We start from the raw sequence: 16,193 nt of genomic DNA, 5'->3' as shown, positions 1-16,193 counted from the left end.
ATCACTTTAAATATGTCCTGCCACTCCCTTCTGGCTTGCAGAATTTCTGCTGAAAGGTCAGCTGTTAACCTTATGGGGATTCCCTTGTATATTATTTGTTGCTTTTCCCTTGTCGCTTTTAATATTTTTTCTTTGTATTTAATTTTTGATAGTTTGAGTAATATGTGTCTTGGCGTGTTTCTCCTTGGATTTATCCTGTATTGGACTCTCTGTGCTTCCTGGACTTCTTTGACTATTTCCTTTCCCATACTAATGAAGTTATCAACTGTCATCTCTTCAAATATTTTCTCAGTCCCTTTTTTTTCTCTTCTTCTTCTGGCACCCCTATATTTCAAATATTGGTGCATTTAATGTTGTCTCAGTGGTCTGTGAGACTGTCCTCAATTCTTTTCATTCTTTTTTCTTTATTCTGCTCTGCAGTAGTTATTTCCACTATTTTATCTTCCAGGTCACTTATCTGTTCTTCTGCCTCAGTTATTCTGCTATTGATTCCTTTTAGAGAATTTTTAATTTCATTTATTTTGCTGTTCATCATTATTTGTTTGCTCTTTAGTTCTTCTAGTTCCTTTTTAAGCATTTCTTGTATTTTCTCCATTCTCTTTCCATGATATTGGATCATCTTTACTCTCATTATTCTGAATTCTTTTTCAGGTAGATTGCCAGTTCCTCTTCATTTGTTTGGTCTGGTGTGTTTTTACCTTGCTTCTTCATCTGCTGTGTATTTCTTTGTCCCTCATTTTGCTTAATTTACTGTGTTTGGGGTCTCCTTTTCACAGGCTGCAGGTTCGTAGTTCTCGTTGTTTTTGGTGTCTGCCCCCGGTGGGTAAGTTTGATTCAGTGGGTTGCGTGGGCTTCCTGGTGGAGGCGACTGGTGCCTGTGTTCTGGTGGATGAGACTGTATCTTGTCTTTCTGGTGGGCAGGACCCCTTCCGGTGGTGTGTTTTGTGGTGTCTGTGACCTTATGATGATTTTAGGCAGCCTCTCTACTAATGGTTGGGGTTGTGTTCCTGTCTTGTTAGTTGTTTGGCATGGGATGTTCAGCACTGGAGCTTGCTGGTCATTGAGTGGAGCTGGGTCTTAGTGTTGAGACGGAGATCTGTGGGAGGGCTCTTGCCATTTGATATTACGTGGGGCTGGGAGCTCTCTTGTGGTCCAATGTCCTGAACTTGGCTCTCCCAGCTCAGAGACTCAGGCCTGACACCCAGCCAGAGCACCACGACCCTGTCAGGTACACAGCTCAGAAGAAAAGGGAGGAGAAAAAGAAAGAAAGAAAAAAAAAATTTTTTTAATAAAATAAGTAAAAAGTTATTAAAATAAAATTTTAAAAAAATTATTAAATTTAAAAAAATAATAAAGAGAGCAACCAAACCAATAAACAAATCTACCAGTGTCAACATGCACTAAAATCTAAACTAAGATAACCGTATAAATAAAAAACTAGTCAGTCGCATACAGTAAACCCCAACTCTACAGTTGTTCCCAGAGTCCACCGCCTCAATTTTGGGATGATTTGTTGTCTATTCAGGTATTCCAGAGATGCAGGGTACATGAAGCTGATTGTGGAGATTTAATCCACTGCTCCTGAGGCTGCTGGGAGAAATTTCCCTTTCTCTTCTTTGTTCGCACAGCTCCTGGGGTTCAACTTTGGATTTGGCCCCACCTCTGTGTGTAGGTCGCCTGAGGGCATCTGTTCTTCTCTCAGACAGGATGGGGTTAAAGGAGCCGCTGATTAGTGGGCTCTGGCTCACTCAGGCCGGGGGTAGGTAGGGGTACAGAATGAGGGGTGAGCCTGCGGCAGCAGAGGCCAGCACGACATTGCAACAGCCTAAGGCGCGTTGTGTGTTCTCCCAGGGAAGTTGTCTCTGCATCACGGAACCCTGGCAGTGGCGGGCTGCACAGCCTTCCGGGAGGGGAAGTGTGGATAGTGACCTTTGCTTGCACACAGGCTCTTGGTGGCTGCAGCAGCAGCCTTAGTGTTTCATGCCCGTCTCTGGTGTCCCGCACTGGTAGCTGGGGCTTATGCCCATCTCTGGAGCTTGTTTAGGCGGCGCTCTGAATCTCCTCTCCTCTCACAGCCGGAAACAATGGTCTCTTGCCTCTTAGGCAATTCCACAGTTTTTCCCGGACTCCCTCTCAGCTAGCTGTTGCGCACTAGCCCCTTCAGGCTGTGTTCACGCCGCCAACCCCAGTCCTCTCCCTGGGATCTGACCTCCAAAGCCTGAGCCTCAGCTCCCAGGCCCCACCCGCCCCGGCGGGTGAGCAGACAATATTCTCAGGCTGGTGAGTGCTGGTCAGCACCGATCCTCTGTGTGGGAATCTCTCTGCTTTGCCCTCTGCACCCCTGTTGCTGCGCTCTCCTCTGTGGCTCTGAAGCTTCCCCCCCACCATCCCCTGTCTCCGCCCACGAAGGGCCTTCCTAGTGTGTGGAAACTTTTCCTCTTTCACAGCTCCCTCCCAGAGGTGCAGGTCCCATCCCTATTCTTTTTTCTCTATTTTTTCTTTATTCTTTTTGCCCTACCCAGGTACGTGGGGAGTTTCTTGCCTTTTGGGAGGTCTGAGGTCTTCTGCCAGCATTCAGTAGGTGTTCTGTAGGAGTTGTTCTGCATGTAGATGTATTTCTGATGTATCTGTGGGGAGGAAGGTGATCTCCACGTCCTACTCTTCCACCATCTTGAAGGTCCCTCTCTGTCATCTTAAGTAACTTGGGGATGTTCCTTTAGTCTTCTGGTATATGAGGTTAGGCTTAGCTTTTTCAGTGAGACTTTCCAATAATCCTGCCATCAGAATCTAGGCAGGCCTGTCTGGCTAGTTGTACATTGGACTGAATTCTGAAGGTCTTACTTTGTTCTAGAATGTGAAGGCAGCAGGATGCTTTGTAACAGCAGCAACATAAAGGAACACTATCCTGGGATTTCAAATGTACTTCAATTTTTTATATCAGGATAAATGACCTCAAGAACTCAGATTTTTCCAAATCTCTCAGAGCTCATTGTGTCATGGACTGTGCTTCCTTTTATAACTGGCTAAGTTACTGAACCACTCTTGTAAGAGTAATGAATGAGGAGCTCTTGGTTCCAGCAGTCAGTGCTCTCTCTTTGCCTGAGTACCTTCTGTCTCTGGTTGGATACAGGAATTCCTATATGTGACATGCAGAGCCTCCCTGCAAGGGAACATGTTTCCTTCTGACCATAATATCTACCCTTGCAGTCTAGGGCAAAAGAAAAGCACATAAAAGAAACCTCTCTGGTCTCTTTGCAGTACCATGTAATTTTAGGACCTGCACTTCTCAGCAGGTAGGTCATTAGATTGATACAGAGTTTGGACTGCAGTTTTGGTGCTAAAGCAACTAGACTGAAAGGATTCCATTTAGCCCTCAAAATAAAACCAGAGTATATAACTGTAGGTAGATAGATGCATTTGGCAGAAAGATAATCCTGTAAGATTATTTGTTCTTTTCCCTGCTATCCTGTTGTGAATATTTAGTACATTTGGTACAAATATTACTTTGTTAATAGAAGCCTAATAATGGCTTCTATGATTACTATTACTATTATTATTATCAGTGGAGATGTAGTTCTTTGTAAAGAGAACTGGAAGAAATCTAAATTTCAGGTGCTGTATCTTTTTTGTTGGTTTGTTTTTAAACTAAGGAATGTTCTTTAGCACTGTATCATTGTCCCTTTTATCTAGGTGAAGGATGCTACCTGGAAGATAGCAAAGGCTTTTGCCATCTCTGGCCCATTCAACGTCCAGTTTCTTGTCAAAGGAAATGAGGTCTTGGTAAGAAATGCCAAGGTGTTTGAGAGGACACCACTGCTGTGTTATGTCATGTTGGTTTGTGTCCCTCTGGTACTCTTCTCTGTGAACACCGCCACAGAGCAGCTGAGACCCCTGCAGCTGATTGTGTCTGAGTATGGGAGTTGCACAGCACATAATGCCTGCCTTGTTTGAAAGCACTGGCTCTTGGTGGCACTGATATGTCAGTCACAGCTTTGAAAAGCACTCTGATCCACTGGAAAGAAGATCACTGACTGCCATCTTCAGTACAATATAGATGGATGCAGTAACTATCATAAAGTAATCTGTCCAGGTTACTGTAGAATAGTCATAAATTACATGTACTGAAGTTTACTTTCTCAGAGAAGAAAGCTGTTTTGGATACCATTTACCAAAAAAATAAAAAATGTTAAGTCAACTAGGTTAGTCTTAGTTAAGTTAGTTTATTTAATGTAACTAATCAGTAACCAATATTGATTCCTCACCTACTATGCAAAGTCATAAGGTGGCTACAGAGACGTATAGAGTCCAGTCTCTGCTCTCAAAGATCCACGATTTAGTGAGAACTGGGGAGAAGATGAATTTTTAGATGACTATAACGTAAGTCAGAATATAATAGCTGCTAGAAGGAATGTACAAGTAAAGTGGTATCAGAGGCACAGAACAGAGAGAGCCTATCTATTAGTGTGTGTGTGTGTGTGTGTGTCTGTCTGTCTGTCTGTATGTCTGTGTGCCTGCACATATGTGTATGAGCATGTATTTGACTGTCATATGCCTGATTTGGGGTGGATCATAAAAGATTTCAAGGAAGATTTTGTAATTTGAGCTGGGTCTTAAAGAATAGCTGGAATTTTGACAAGTAAAGGAAGATAGAAAGGACAGTACACGTACAATATGTGTGGGTAAATTTGGCACATTTTAGGAGATAGTGACTAGTTCAATTTATCAATGACCAGCTGATGATGACTAGCTCAGTTTATTATTATTTTCCAGGGAAATCATGGAAGGTAAACTTAGAAAGAAAGACTGGGGCCAGAAAAGTGGTACAAGATAACATAGAGGCAAGAGGATAGAAGTCTTTCAAGGGCTAGACATTAATCTCATGGCCAGTAGAAATCCACTGAAGGCTTTCTAGTAGGGCTGTGGCATTATCTGAACTCTGCATTAAAACAAATCTGTCAAGAGTGTGTGGGGATGGAATTGTGGAACAGGGATGGGAAAAAGTCAGAGTTCAAGGACACTGACTGAAAGGAAACCAGTTAGCAAAAGTCAAGCAGTGGGGAGAAAAGGAAGAGGCTGGCAAAGCAAGACTGGGCCCCAGTAACAGCTGGAACCAGAGTGGCCAGGAGCATATTAATATTGTCATTGTCTCTCACCATCCTTCCTCTTCTTTTGAATTTTGTTATCTCTCCAGGTGATTGAGTGTAACCTGAGAGCTTCTCGGTCCTTCCCCTTTGTTTCCAAGACCCTTGGGGTAGACTTCATTGATGTGGCCACCAAGGTGATGATTGGAGAGAACATTGATGAGAAACTCCTTCCAACATTGGAGCATCCTATAATTCCTGCTGACTATGTTGCAATTAAGGTAATATTTTCAAAAATCTTAGTCATTTTTTAAGTTCCAAAGAAATGAAAGGAATAATTTTTCATCAAAAATAATCTTGATACGTTCTGAACCTTGTAACTGAAGTGCTAGACTAGGGGATTATGATGTTTGCTTTGAATGCAGTTGCGATGCAATGTATAGCACTGCAATGCATGTATAGCATATTGCAGTGTATAGCAGTGCAGTTGCTATACAGGCAACTTTATGTGTACTATTGTGCATTTCAAAAATTAAAATAATATCTAGAATTACATAACTTCAAAACCAACCAGCTGAGTGACTTATAAACTACATTTATTTAGCTGATGCATAATGCTGCCAGTTTAGTTGGTAGACAGAAATTCTGAACGTATCTTCTTGGGATAAGGCTTCAGTTGTGCCAAGACTTCAGGAATGCATGAATCTTGTAAAAGTGTTACCTTGTGGTGGTGGTTAAATGTTTACTGCCTTGGCTTAGTTCCTATTTTCTCTAGTGGCAGAATTTTCTCACAGTGGTACTGTGAGGGCAATGAAACTGATGGCACCTTTATGAAGAGTGACCAGGAAAATTTAAGGTTTGTTCACTAACTTCAAATACAGGCATGCCTTGGAGATATTGTGGGTTCGGTTCCAGACCACCACACAATTTTTTTGGCTTCCCTGTGCATATAAAAGTTATATTCACACTGTACTGTAGTTGGTTAAGTGTGCAATAGCATTATGTCTCAAGAAACAATGTACATACCTTAATTAAAAACCACTTTATTGCTGAAAAATACTAATCATCATCTGAGCCTTTGGTGAGTCATAATCTTTTTGCAATAGTAACATCAATGGTCACTGATCGCAGATCACCATAACAAATATAATAATAATGAAAAAATTTGAAATACTGTGAGAACTACCAAAATGTGATGCAGAGACATGAAGTGAGTAAATGCTGTTGGAAAAAATGGTGTCAATAGACTTGCTCAATGTAGGGTTGCTACAAACGTTCAATTTGTAAAAATTGCAGTATCTGTGAAGTGCAATGAAGCAAAGCATCATAAAACAAGATACGCCTGTATATGTGTATATTTTGAATAAGAACTTTATCATAAATCCATTGTGTTCCTCTAGCTGCCTCAGTATACCCATGAACAGAGTATTTATAATAATGACCTTTAACTACCTCACTGGACATTATGAGGATTAGTGAGATATTATGTAAATATATTTGAATTCTTTAGATAAAGCATACAAAAAATTAATTTATATTGTATAATACATTTATGTGACATTTACGTACTTTGGATGCCTTCGCAGGTTTCCACTCTTATGTGTACTAGTGACCTCAACCATAATTGTGTTACAGCTGAGACTCTGACTTCTGACTTTTACAGTGGAAGTTTTAAGTTGAAGCTATAAATCAAAAAATATTTATTAATCTTATTTAAGTTAATAATTTAGGATGCCTTGGATTTCATAGCGCACTGGGATGGAATGTCACCTCTTATGTTGGGGGAGGGTAACATTTTATTCCTGGAAGCTGTGACACAACATAAATTGTTAAAAGCTTTCAGTGGGAATATATGTACATAGGATTTTACTGTTTGAGACCAATAAGAAGAAGGCCCCGAAAAGTATTTTTCCACTGGAAATTGTATATATGAATTTCAAATTCATATTTCTTTATTCTTAACCACAGGAATATACACACACATACACACACATATGTGTATGAAATAATTTCCAACTAATAACAATACTGAGGGGTAGATATGAATTTTTCAAAATGCACTGTATCTTTCAGTTTACTTCTTTCCTAGTTATCCTTGTGCATGAATCTTGACTTTTTTGTCAAATTACTTATTCAAAGTCAATCTTAATATAGTCCTAGTGAGGTGGATGGATATCAACAGATGAGATAGAGAGCGGCTAGAGGGCAGGAATATATGATAACTTGACTTAGGATGACCCAGTGAAATGACCCCAAGCTAGAATTCCCATGATGACTTAGAGGGGTACCAGAATCAAAGATGTATAGTCTAGGCTAGATAAATGGATATATGCAAGAAACAAGAATTCGATTCTTAGTGAATTGCATTGGTAAAATAAATGAAAAGGAAGCACTGCTATCTATGTTCTAGTTCATATGAAAGTTCTGGGCAAAAGTGTTCCCAAGCAGAATGTTTTTCAAAGCTTTTAAAAAGGTATCAACAGCAGTTTAATGTCTCAGAAGTCAGCTTGCAGACAGACCTTTCTGGCAATGTGGCTTGTTGCAAGTCCAAATAATCAGAACAAGAAGAGGAATGTTTTCAGAAGCCTACCAAGGAAAAAGTGTGTTTGAACTTTGTGTCTGGGGAGACCAGTGCCCAATATACTTCGTTTGAAATCACTCCAGTAAGAATATGTGTAAGCCAGATTAGAAACACTGGCCTAGACAGGTCACTGGGGCCCTATTTACAGAAATAATTTGTGATTATTTAATCCAATTTTTGGCCCAAAGCTCAAGAAATTCCTGGAACAGAGGTTTAAAGCCACTTTTCAAGTCAGACGCTTGGACCAAAGAAATTTTTTACATGTCTACTGTAGCCTAAATGAACCCTATGAGAGATGATTCACTAAATATTTTTATCCTTGTTTATACCTTTTATACCCTTCTCTCAACGTATTTTTCCTACCCGTTATTTTTGACAGGCTCCAATGTTTTCTTGGCCCCGGTTGAGAGACGCTGACCCCATTCTGCGTTGTGAGATGGCTTCTACTGGAGAGGTAACTAGTTAATGATCCATGACCACTTTCATTAAATCTACTTTCTATGCTTTTATGATCTGAATATAGTAAAGCAAGTTAGTAAGTAGTTAGTGGGATACTTCTTTTGCTATCAGAGTAAGTCTGAAAGGACTTAGGCATTTTGAGCTGAGGAAAAATCTTTGACTTTTGTAGCCCAGAGTCTAAATTCTCACTTATATTTCAACATGTGTCATTCACTTCCACATTACACATTGAGAACATCTTTCAAATATTCCTCTAGATGTCTAGGTAAATATCTGCCAGGTATTTTTATTTTAAGGTTCTTAGATCTCTCTGTAACAGCACCTCTTGCTTCCTCTAACTTTCCTTGCTACTATGAAATTAGATCATCGAGATTTTACTAGCAATATGTGGAATGAATGTACAGCAGCAGAAAGATAATGGGGCCAAAATATTTGGGGATCTGCAGATATTTGCAAAATCCCAGAACCACTTTAAAAGCAACTTTAACTTCTTGGGGATTATCTAAAAACTATAGTGGGACTGGCCACTGGATGTCCCTCTTCACTTGTGTTGAGGACTCTGTCAGCTGAAGGTTTCTTTTTTTGTGGTACAAGCTGCGCAGGCTCAGCGGCCATGGCTCACAGGCCTAGCCGCTCCGCGGCATGTGGGGTCTTCCCAGACCGGGGCACAAACCCGTGTCCCCTGCATCGGCAGGCGGACTCTCAACCACTGCGCCACCAGGGAAGCCCTGAAGGTTTCTTTAAGAACGTGAAATGTGTTTCTTGTAGAAAGCTGTCAGATACCAGAGAGTTCCCTACATGTTAGTGCCAGGACATTTTATGAATCACCTAGCCCTTGACAGACTTACTAGGTACAGCCTTCAGATTCTCATCAGTGCCCATGGGGGTGGCAACATCAGACTGGGAGGCATCATTGTTTCCTCTTGGTGTTGAGGAAAACCTGAAAGGGGAAAATACCTAATTGCAACATATACATGATATTTTATATGGTTGCCTGGTTGCAAGCAAGATCTGTGATGAGAAGCCACGTGAAACAGGAAGGGAGGCAGTGAGGAATAAATGGCTATCTTGTTCGTATTTGGACTGATGATTGCCTTCTCTTAGCTCCTTTGCTGCTTCTGTTAATTTAATAGATGAGAAAACCTAACTTGAAAACAAGGGACTTACATTACATTTCTCTGCTGTTTAAGGAGCTACTCTGATATTCATCGTGATCCCTTGGTCACTCAGTAACAGGGCTGTTTTCAGCCAGCCCAGGATTCACATCAGGGAGAGATCTGTTTTCCTTCATGCTGTTTTCTCTAGTGTGGCAAATCTATTTTCAGTACTGTATCTATGTCCATTCTGCCTCCAGACATACGTTATTGGAGTTGTTGAAATACGAAAATATGAGAGAATTAGAAATTCAGCTCCCCCTTACTTGTATCTGTTTCAGAAGTACAGAGAGATAATTCTTCTTCCATTAGAGTCATATTTCCAAGTGTCACTAAGTACAGTATTACAAGTTCTGTTTTATAACTGAAATCATAATAATAATTGTAGCTTAGTGAAATCTCAGTTATGCTTCAGAGACATTTTCAGTGTTGAAATGGCTTGTTGTGGGATTAAATAAACCTTTAGCTTTCCTAGTGGTGAGGTGGGAATGTTAGTCCTAATCTTTACTTACATATTTAACTACTTTTTATGTTATTTGTAGAAAACTGCTGAAATCTCTTGTGGGTTGTATATGCACTTATGATGGAATTGCCCAGGTTCTTTTAGTATGGTTTGGGTTCTGTTAGCTTAGGGTGACATTACTAATTTGGTTAGCCAGTTCTTGACCAAAGAAAATGTTCACTGTGGAGTTAAAAGCAGCATGTACTGGTGATCAAGTGACAATCATAGTCATGAGAACTTTCCTTTGACAGTAAGGTCGTCATTTGCTTAAAGAATGAATTTAGCCATCAGTGTTATTTACTCTAATGGTGGTTCTCTACCCGTGCCAAATGATGATGTGCATGGCAGAATCTACTCCTATCATGCTCAGATATACTTGTTCTGTAGTTAGTGTGGGCGTTTGACTTGTAGTTATATTGTAGCACAGTTACCCTAGGGGAAGCCTCTGTATATCCCAACATTGTATGTTAATTTGGAATTTTTTTTACTTTAGGCTATAATATTCAGGACTAGTAGCAAGGTATTTTGGTTCATTTTATGAAAACAATAATAATAATAAAAGAACAAGTTCCTTTGAGATTTTCATAGATTTATTGAATTTCTCTGAAGGCTTTCTCATACATATGAAATGACTCCTAACTGATTGATCAGCAGTTATGCATTTGTGCTACTGACCCATGAATTCATGCCCTGTTGCATAGCATACAAGACATATACCGTTATTTAAACGTTAAGTCGTATTAACATTTGGTAACTCACCATATTATGGGCCAGAAGCTGTAATTTGTATCCAGATATCTCACAGTAGAATCCAGTTGCGTTGCTCCATGGAGTGTTGTTGGACAGAGAAAGAATTGCTTACTTATTCATTATGCTTAATTAAAAACACAAGATACGTCTGCCCTAGCCAGATTTTTAATCCCTGGATTCAGATTACATGGTCCTTGGGTAACTCAATAAAATCTAGCATAGGAGTCTCTGACTTTTCATTTGTGTTTGTTTTTTGGTAACGTTGAGTGACTATCATTTGCTTTCTTTTACTTTATTTTTTTCATTTATTCTAAACAGGTGGCTTGCTTTGGTGAAGGTATTCATACCGCTTTCCTAAAGGCAATGCTTTCCACAGGATTTAAGTTACCCCAGAAAGGCATCCTGATTGGAATTCAGGTAAGTGGTGTGTGGTTGTATGCATGCCTGCGGGCACATGCTGGGAGTTGGTGGGGGAAATGACCTTAATGGTGGTATAGAAGAGGGGAGATTTGTTTAAAGTTCCACTAAAAAAACCCCAGCAACTTCTAGAAAGAATGGACATTTGTACTCTGTCTGTTCCCTGATTTTTGCCTTTTCTCATTGCAGCAGCCAACACAAATAAGTGAATAAACAACTAAAAAAAAAAAAAGAAAGAAAGAAAAGAAAAAAATCTCTAGTGAAGTGATACTTATCCTGAACAGGATTTAGGGCAACTTCAAAAGGATTCTATTCTACTCTTTGGTTACATCTTTTCTATATTTTTATTCTTAGTTCTACCTCCTTAGCCTCTGAACCTAGGCTTTCCATGAGGTTGGGTCTCAACTCTTTTTCTGAGTCTGTGTCTATGTCTATGTCTAGTTCTTTCTCTTGACTTTCCCCTTTGCCAGCTCATTCCTGTCTTTGGTATCCACTCTCCATCTAAAACTATCAACTTTAAATCTTTATCCTCAGCCATCCCCTGTTTCCAACAATTTGCTGGATACCTCTATCTGGATGTCTCAAACACAGCACATCCCAAACTGAAGTCAGTATTATCCCCTCCTGACCTCTGTTCCTTCCTTCCTTACATTCATTCATTCACATTTCAATTTCTACTAAATGTCAAAGATTCAAAGTTGAAGAAGACATGGGCATTATTTGAGAAATTTTCTTAGCCTGACACTCCAAGACGAATTGAAAGTTCTTAAAGGGCAGTGACTTAATGGGCTTAAGAAAGTCAGTACATCCCACAGTGTACTGTGGAAGTTCTTGAAATATTGTTACTTAGTAAACCTTCTAAGTCAAAGCCGGGTGAAGTAATTATACGTGAATATCTTCATATGGTGAGAAGGACATTATTGGTTTATTATTGCAAGTCAAATGTAAATCTTAGGGCAAAATGGGAGCCAGGAAACTCTTATTACTCCTTGGAATATTATTACAAGAGTGTACAAACTGTTTGTTTATAAATTTCCCGAAAAATACTAGGTGTTTCCCAACTGATCATTCACTTTCATTTGAGGTTAATAATTCTTGGAGCCTACAATAACAATAGATGGTTTTATATATCACCCCTGCCATACTTTTAATAATTTCAAATCCTGCATTGTTACATACAAATCAATAAAAATATAATTAGAATAATACCAGGTATTTTCAAATCAGTGGGTAATTATTAGAGATGCTGTCGCATTAGAGTGCCTTAATATCAGCAAATTAGTCTCTGGAGACTGGATGGGTAGCGGCTTTGGAGAAGTTTCTGCAAAGACTAAATTGGGATTTTGCTTCATAAAGGTGCCAGAAGGGTGATGGTGAACAGTTAGAACAGAAGCTAACAAGATGAATTGCAATTGCGAAGCTTAATGGCAGTTCAGAGACACATCACACCATATGAGAGACTCATCACATTATAATGGGTATTAAGTATTATTAAGTCACAAGTATAAGAGTATTTCTCCAACTTCTAGTTATGGCTTAAAGTTTAATGTGAGACCTGGGGGCATCCAGAGGAGACCATGCCCTTAGTCCCCGTCCTCACAACTAATCAGAATAATGCTAACATTTTAAAATACCACTTTAAGAAGGCAGTGATGTATAAAATAGTGCCTTGTTTGGTTCCAGTGCTGCAGGGAAATGTAAAGCAAAAATTAATTTGATCCCCATGAAGTACTAGTGTGATTTTGGCATCAGTGAACAGAATTTTTGCTTTGTAGGGAAAAAGGGGGGTTTGTAGGGAACAAAAAGTTTTCTTAAAGCAATGAGGTTTTGTTCATTTAAGTTTTACCTTTCGGTGTATTCTTTTTTAAAGAAATCCAGCAGCTACATGAATTTTTGCAAAGAACTTTCTCCCTGTGCATGCATGCATAATGTAAGGAATTTAAATATATATGTATTTTAATTACAGAATTTAAAAAGTATATTTAAAGAAATATTTAATAATAAAGTTATATTTAATAAAATATTTGCAGCTGTGGTAAAATTGATCATTAAGACTCTAAGCCTCTAGATATGCAGAAATCATTTTCTAACCTACTTTATATGGGAGGCAAAGAAAAGCTGCCGTCACCAGTGTATAATCTCTTCACTATTATATGGAGGATTTTCATTTACAGTGATTTCTTTAAAAAGGATAATCACAAATTTAACTGAACAATATGACAGAATATACTAACCCTAGAGTTAATAGCTAAAACTCACTGGACATCTTCTTAGGCAGAATGGGAACAAATCTACCTAAGCTTCATATTAACTGTGGATAAAGTAATTATAATTCCATATTTCAGGATACATCATGCCTAAAAAAACACATTTTGTTTAACATGATTCCACTTGGACAGAAGAATTCATATAAATTCATCCAAATACATAAAGTCAGAACTGAAAAGGACCTAAAATAGTACTGCTAATATATAAACGGGGTTAAGGCCGGTAAATACAAGAGAATACATTTCGTTGAGTTATGTACTAAGAAAGAAAGTCCACCATTGCATTTTGATTTCCTGAGATAAACATTCATTTAGCATGATGTTATATAGACTTCAATCACAGAGGAGCCCTGGTAGCCAGCACTGTTGCAGTTAATTTGCTTTATTATTCCTTCATGTATATGTGGGGAGATTGGTCAACATCTATACCATTTATTTGAAGTAAAGGTCTTCTTTTCTCGTCATTGCCCCACCCTGACCCAGCTACCTGCTATGAGTAGAAAGATTTAATGGAAGAAACCTTACCTCTAACTTTTCACAGCAGGTTGCAAGAGAAAATTGGGGGAAAAGAGAAATATGGAGGAAAGGCAAAAGGGACGCTGAGCCGGGAAACATTTTTTCTTATTGTTGGTAGTTTAACACATATTTCAAATTTTAATTTATCACTAGCAAGTATCAACCACGACTCAACATTTAGTAAATAGATTGTGTGTGTGTGTGTGTGTGTGTGTGTGTGCATGTGCATGTGTACATGCTCATTGGTTATATTTCAGTGTTCCTAATTTTTCTTTATTTTCTCTTTCCTACCCTACTCCTTCACATACAGAGACCCTCTGTTTCTGCCTTCTCAAAGTTAATCTTATGGTCAAATTACTTGAGAAGTTTGAAATATTCATGACATCAATCTTGTGTAACTAGGACTTAGGGAAAAAAAAAATCAAGATTTAGATTTTGTCAAAGGATCCGTGTCAGGCTTCCCTGGTGGCGCAGTGGTTGAGAGTCCGCCTGCTGATGCAGGGGACACGGGTTCGTGCCCTGGTCTGGGAAGATCCCACATGCCGCGGAGCGGCTAGGCCCGTGAGCCTGTGGTCCGCAACGGGACAGGCCCGCGTACTGCAAAAAAAAAAAAAAAAGATCCTTGTCAACTATTATATGTACTGTATCTCTACCAAGACCCTTTCCATAAGCATAGATCCTAATATAAGAAAGGCGTAATGTAGGTTTATGTGGCAACAAAATCGTCTTTGATTTTCCTGCAATATTTCCATCAGGGTTTATTTTTAGTTGCTATGAGTAGGCAATCTGCCTTGTTTTGAAGTTTTCTGGAACACCCTTTAACAATAAATGATTTACTCTAGAGTAGATCAAGAGCCCTCACTGTTTTTTCCCCTCTGATTGGGCTATTCAGTGATGCTTGTGAAGAGTACCATCCTGACATCTGCGCTTCAGCATTGCCCAGGAACACAAAGCAAGCATTTTATTTGAAAAAGACAACTCCAAGTGACATGAATAACCTTTTATCTTCAATACAGAATCATTAGGAACAACCATAGCATTGTCAATCCACACGTCCCAGTAGAGTCCACAGGCATGACACAGCCTTAACTTGGCTTTTGGTTCTGTAGCCAGAAGTTGGATTAATGTGAAAATGATAATTAGAGGAAATATTTATTTTTTATCATTTTTAAAAGACTTTCTTCCTTATAAATGTTTTCCAGGAAATAAATCAGCTTGTACTTTTCACCTTTAGTAACAAGTGGTTTCTTACCCAGGTATTTTCAATCAGCTATTAAATCTGGGGCTACTCAGATGCAAGCTGACAGCTGTAATTTCTTTTCGTAGCGAGCCTATTTTATGTGTCACAAGTGTTCAATACATGTTTGATAGAAGTTTATAATGTGACTATGAAAGCCAACACCCCAGACCAGAAGGCAGAGTAGTTCCCTGGCTGGAAACTGCCAATACTGTCATGTCGGATATTTATCTTTTCCACCTGGGGGACGACACTGAAACAGATCCATAATGAGGTTCTGACTGGTATCTGCAGGTCAGACAGTATTTGAAATGCAGCTTAGTGACTCCAGAGCTCATTCTTTTACTCTTTGCCAAACTGAGTTCCAAATGATTGACTTCTTGTAGGGAACGGTGCATGAACTACTAGGACAGGACCTAGTTATTGAAGTGCAGTCCAAAGTTAGAATTCAGCAATTAGAACGGGTTGAACAGCAAAACATCCAACAAGGCTGACTTGGTGCTGAGCGCCTAGTCCAGGTGACTTTAAATTCTCCCTGACCAGGAAAAGGGTTCATCCAGAACTGGGGTGAATCTGATTCTACAGGCAGAGGCTAAGTGGATTAAATAGGGGGTGAAGGAATTTGAGGGGTAAGAAGTAAGACAGTAGAAAGCAAGACAATGTGGATGGAATTTCATCTATATCAGAAAATAAGTAAGAGGTTATACTCATTAAAGGAGAATAAAAGGATAAAACTTGGGCTTCCCTGGTGGCGCAGTGGTTGAGAGTCCGCCTGCCGATAAAGGGGACACAGGTTCGTGCCCCGGTCCGGGAGGATCCCACATGCCGCGGAGCGGCTGGGCCCGTGAGCCATGGCCGCTGAGCCTGCGCGTCCGGAGCCTGTGCTCCGCAACGGGAGAGGCCACAACAGTGAGAGGCCCAAGTACCGCAAAAAAAAAAAAAAAAAAAAAAAGGATAAAACTTGTCATCTTTGAATAGAAAGCACCTGGCAACACATGGCATTGCCTTTTATGACATGAGAGAATGCCATATTGCATGACTAAATGAATAACATGTATATCTGGAAAGTGAATTCAGTTAAATTCCTTTAATTTCAGCAATCATTCCGTCCACAATTCCTTGGTGTGGCTGAACAATTACATAATGAAGGCTTCAAGGTATGTGATATTATTTTTTTAAGTTGTTTTCTGTCAGCATTCTATCTGCAAAAAAGAATACTGAAGAATATT

The 16,193-nt window shown here is 39.4% G+C and overlaps 1 protein-coding gene across 1 annotated transcript in view; it reads left to right on the top strand.

Moving 5' to 3' along the window:
* Window positions 1–16,193, top strand: part of CPS1 (carbamoyl-phosphate synthase 1) — a 142,516-nt gene that overhangs the window by 120,134 nt on the left and 6,189 nt on the right. The window contains exons 31-35 of the mRNA XM_067740711.1: window positions 3,691–3,780; window positions 5,192–5,362; window positions 8,042–8,116; window positions 10,846–10,944; window positions 16,062–16,121. Of these exons, the coding sequence (XP_067596812.1) occupies window positions 3,691–3,780; window positions 5,192–5,362; window positions 8,042–8,116; window positions 10,846–10,944; window positions 16,062–16,121 (495 nt within the window). The remainder of the gene's footprint in view (window positions 1–3,690; window positions 3,781–5,191; window positions 5,363–8,041; window positions 8,117–10,845; window positions 10,945–16,061; window positions 16,122–16,193) is intronic.

Source organism: Pseudorca crassidens, chromosome 6 (genome assembly GCF_039906515.1).
Source record: "Pseudorca crassidens isolate mPseCra1 chromosome 6, mPseCra1.hap1, whole genome shotgun sequence".
Classification (NCBI taxonomy): Eukaryota; Metazoa; Chordata; class Mammalia; order Artiodactyla; family Delphinidae; genus Pseudorca; species Pseudorca crassidens.
The sequence above is the reverse complement of the archived record's forward strand: the minus strand, read 5'-3'. Positions and strand labels throughout refer to the sequence as shown.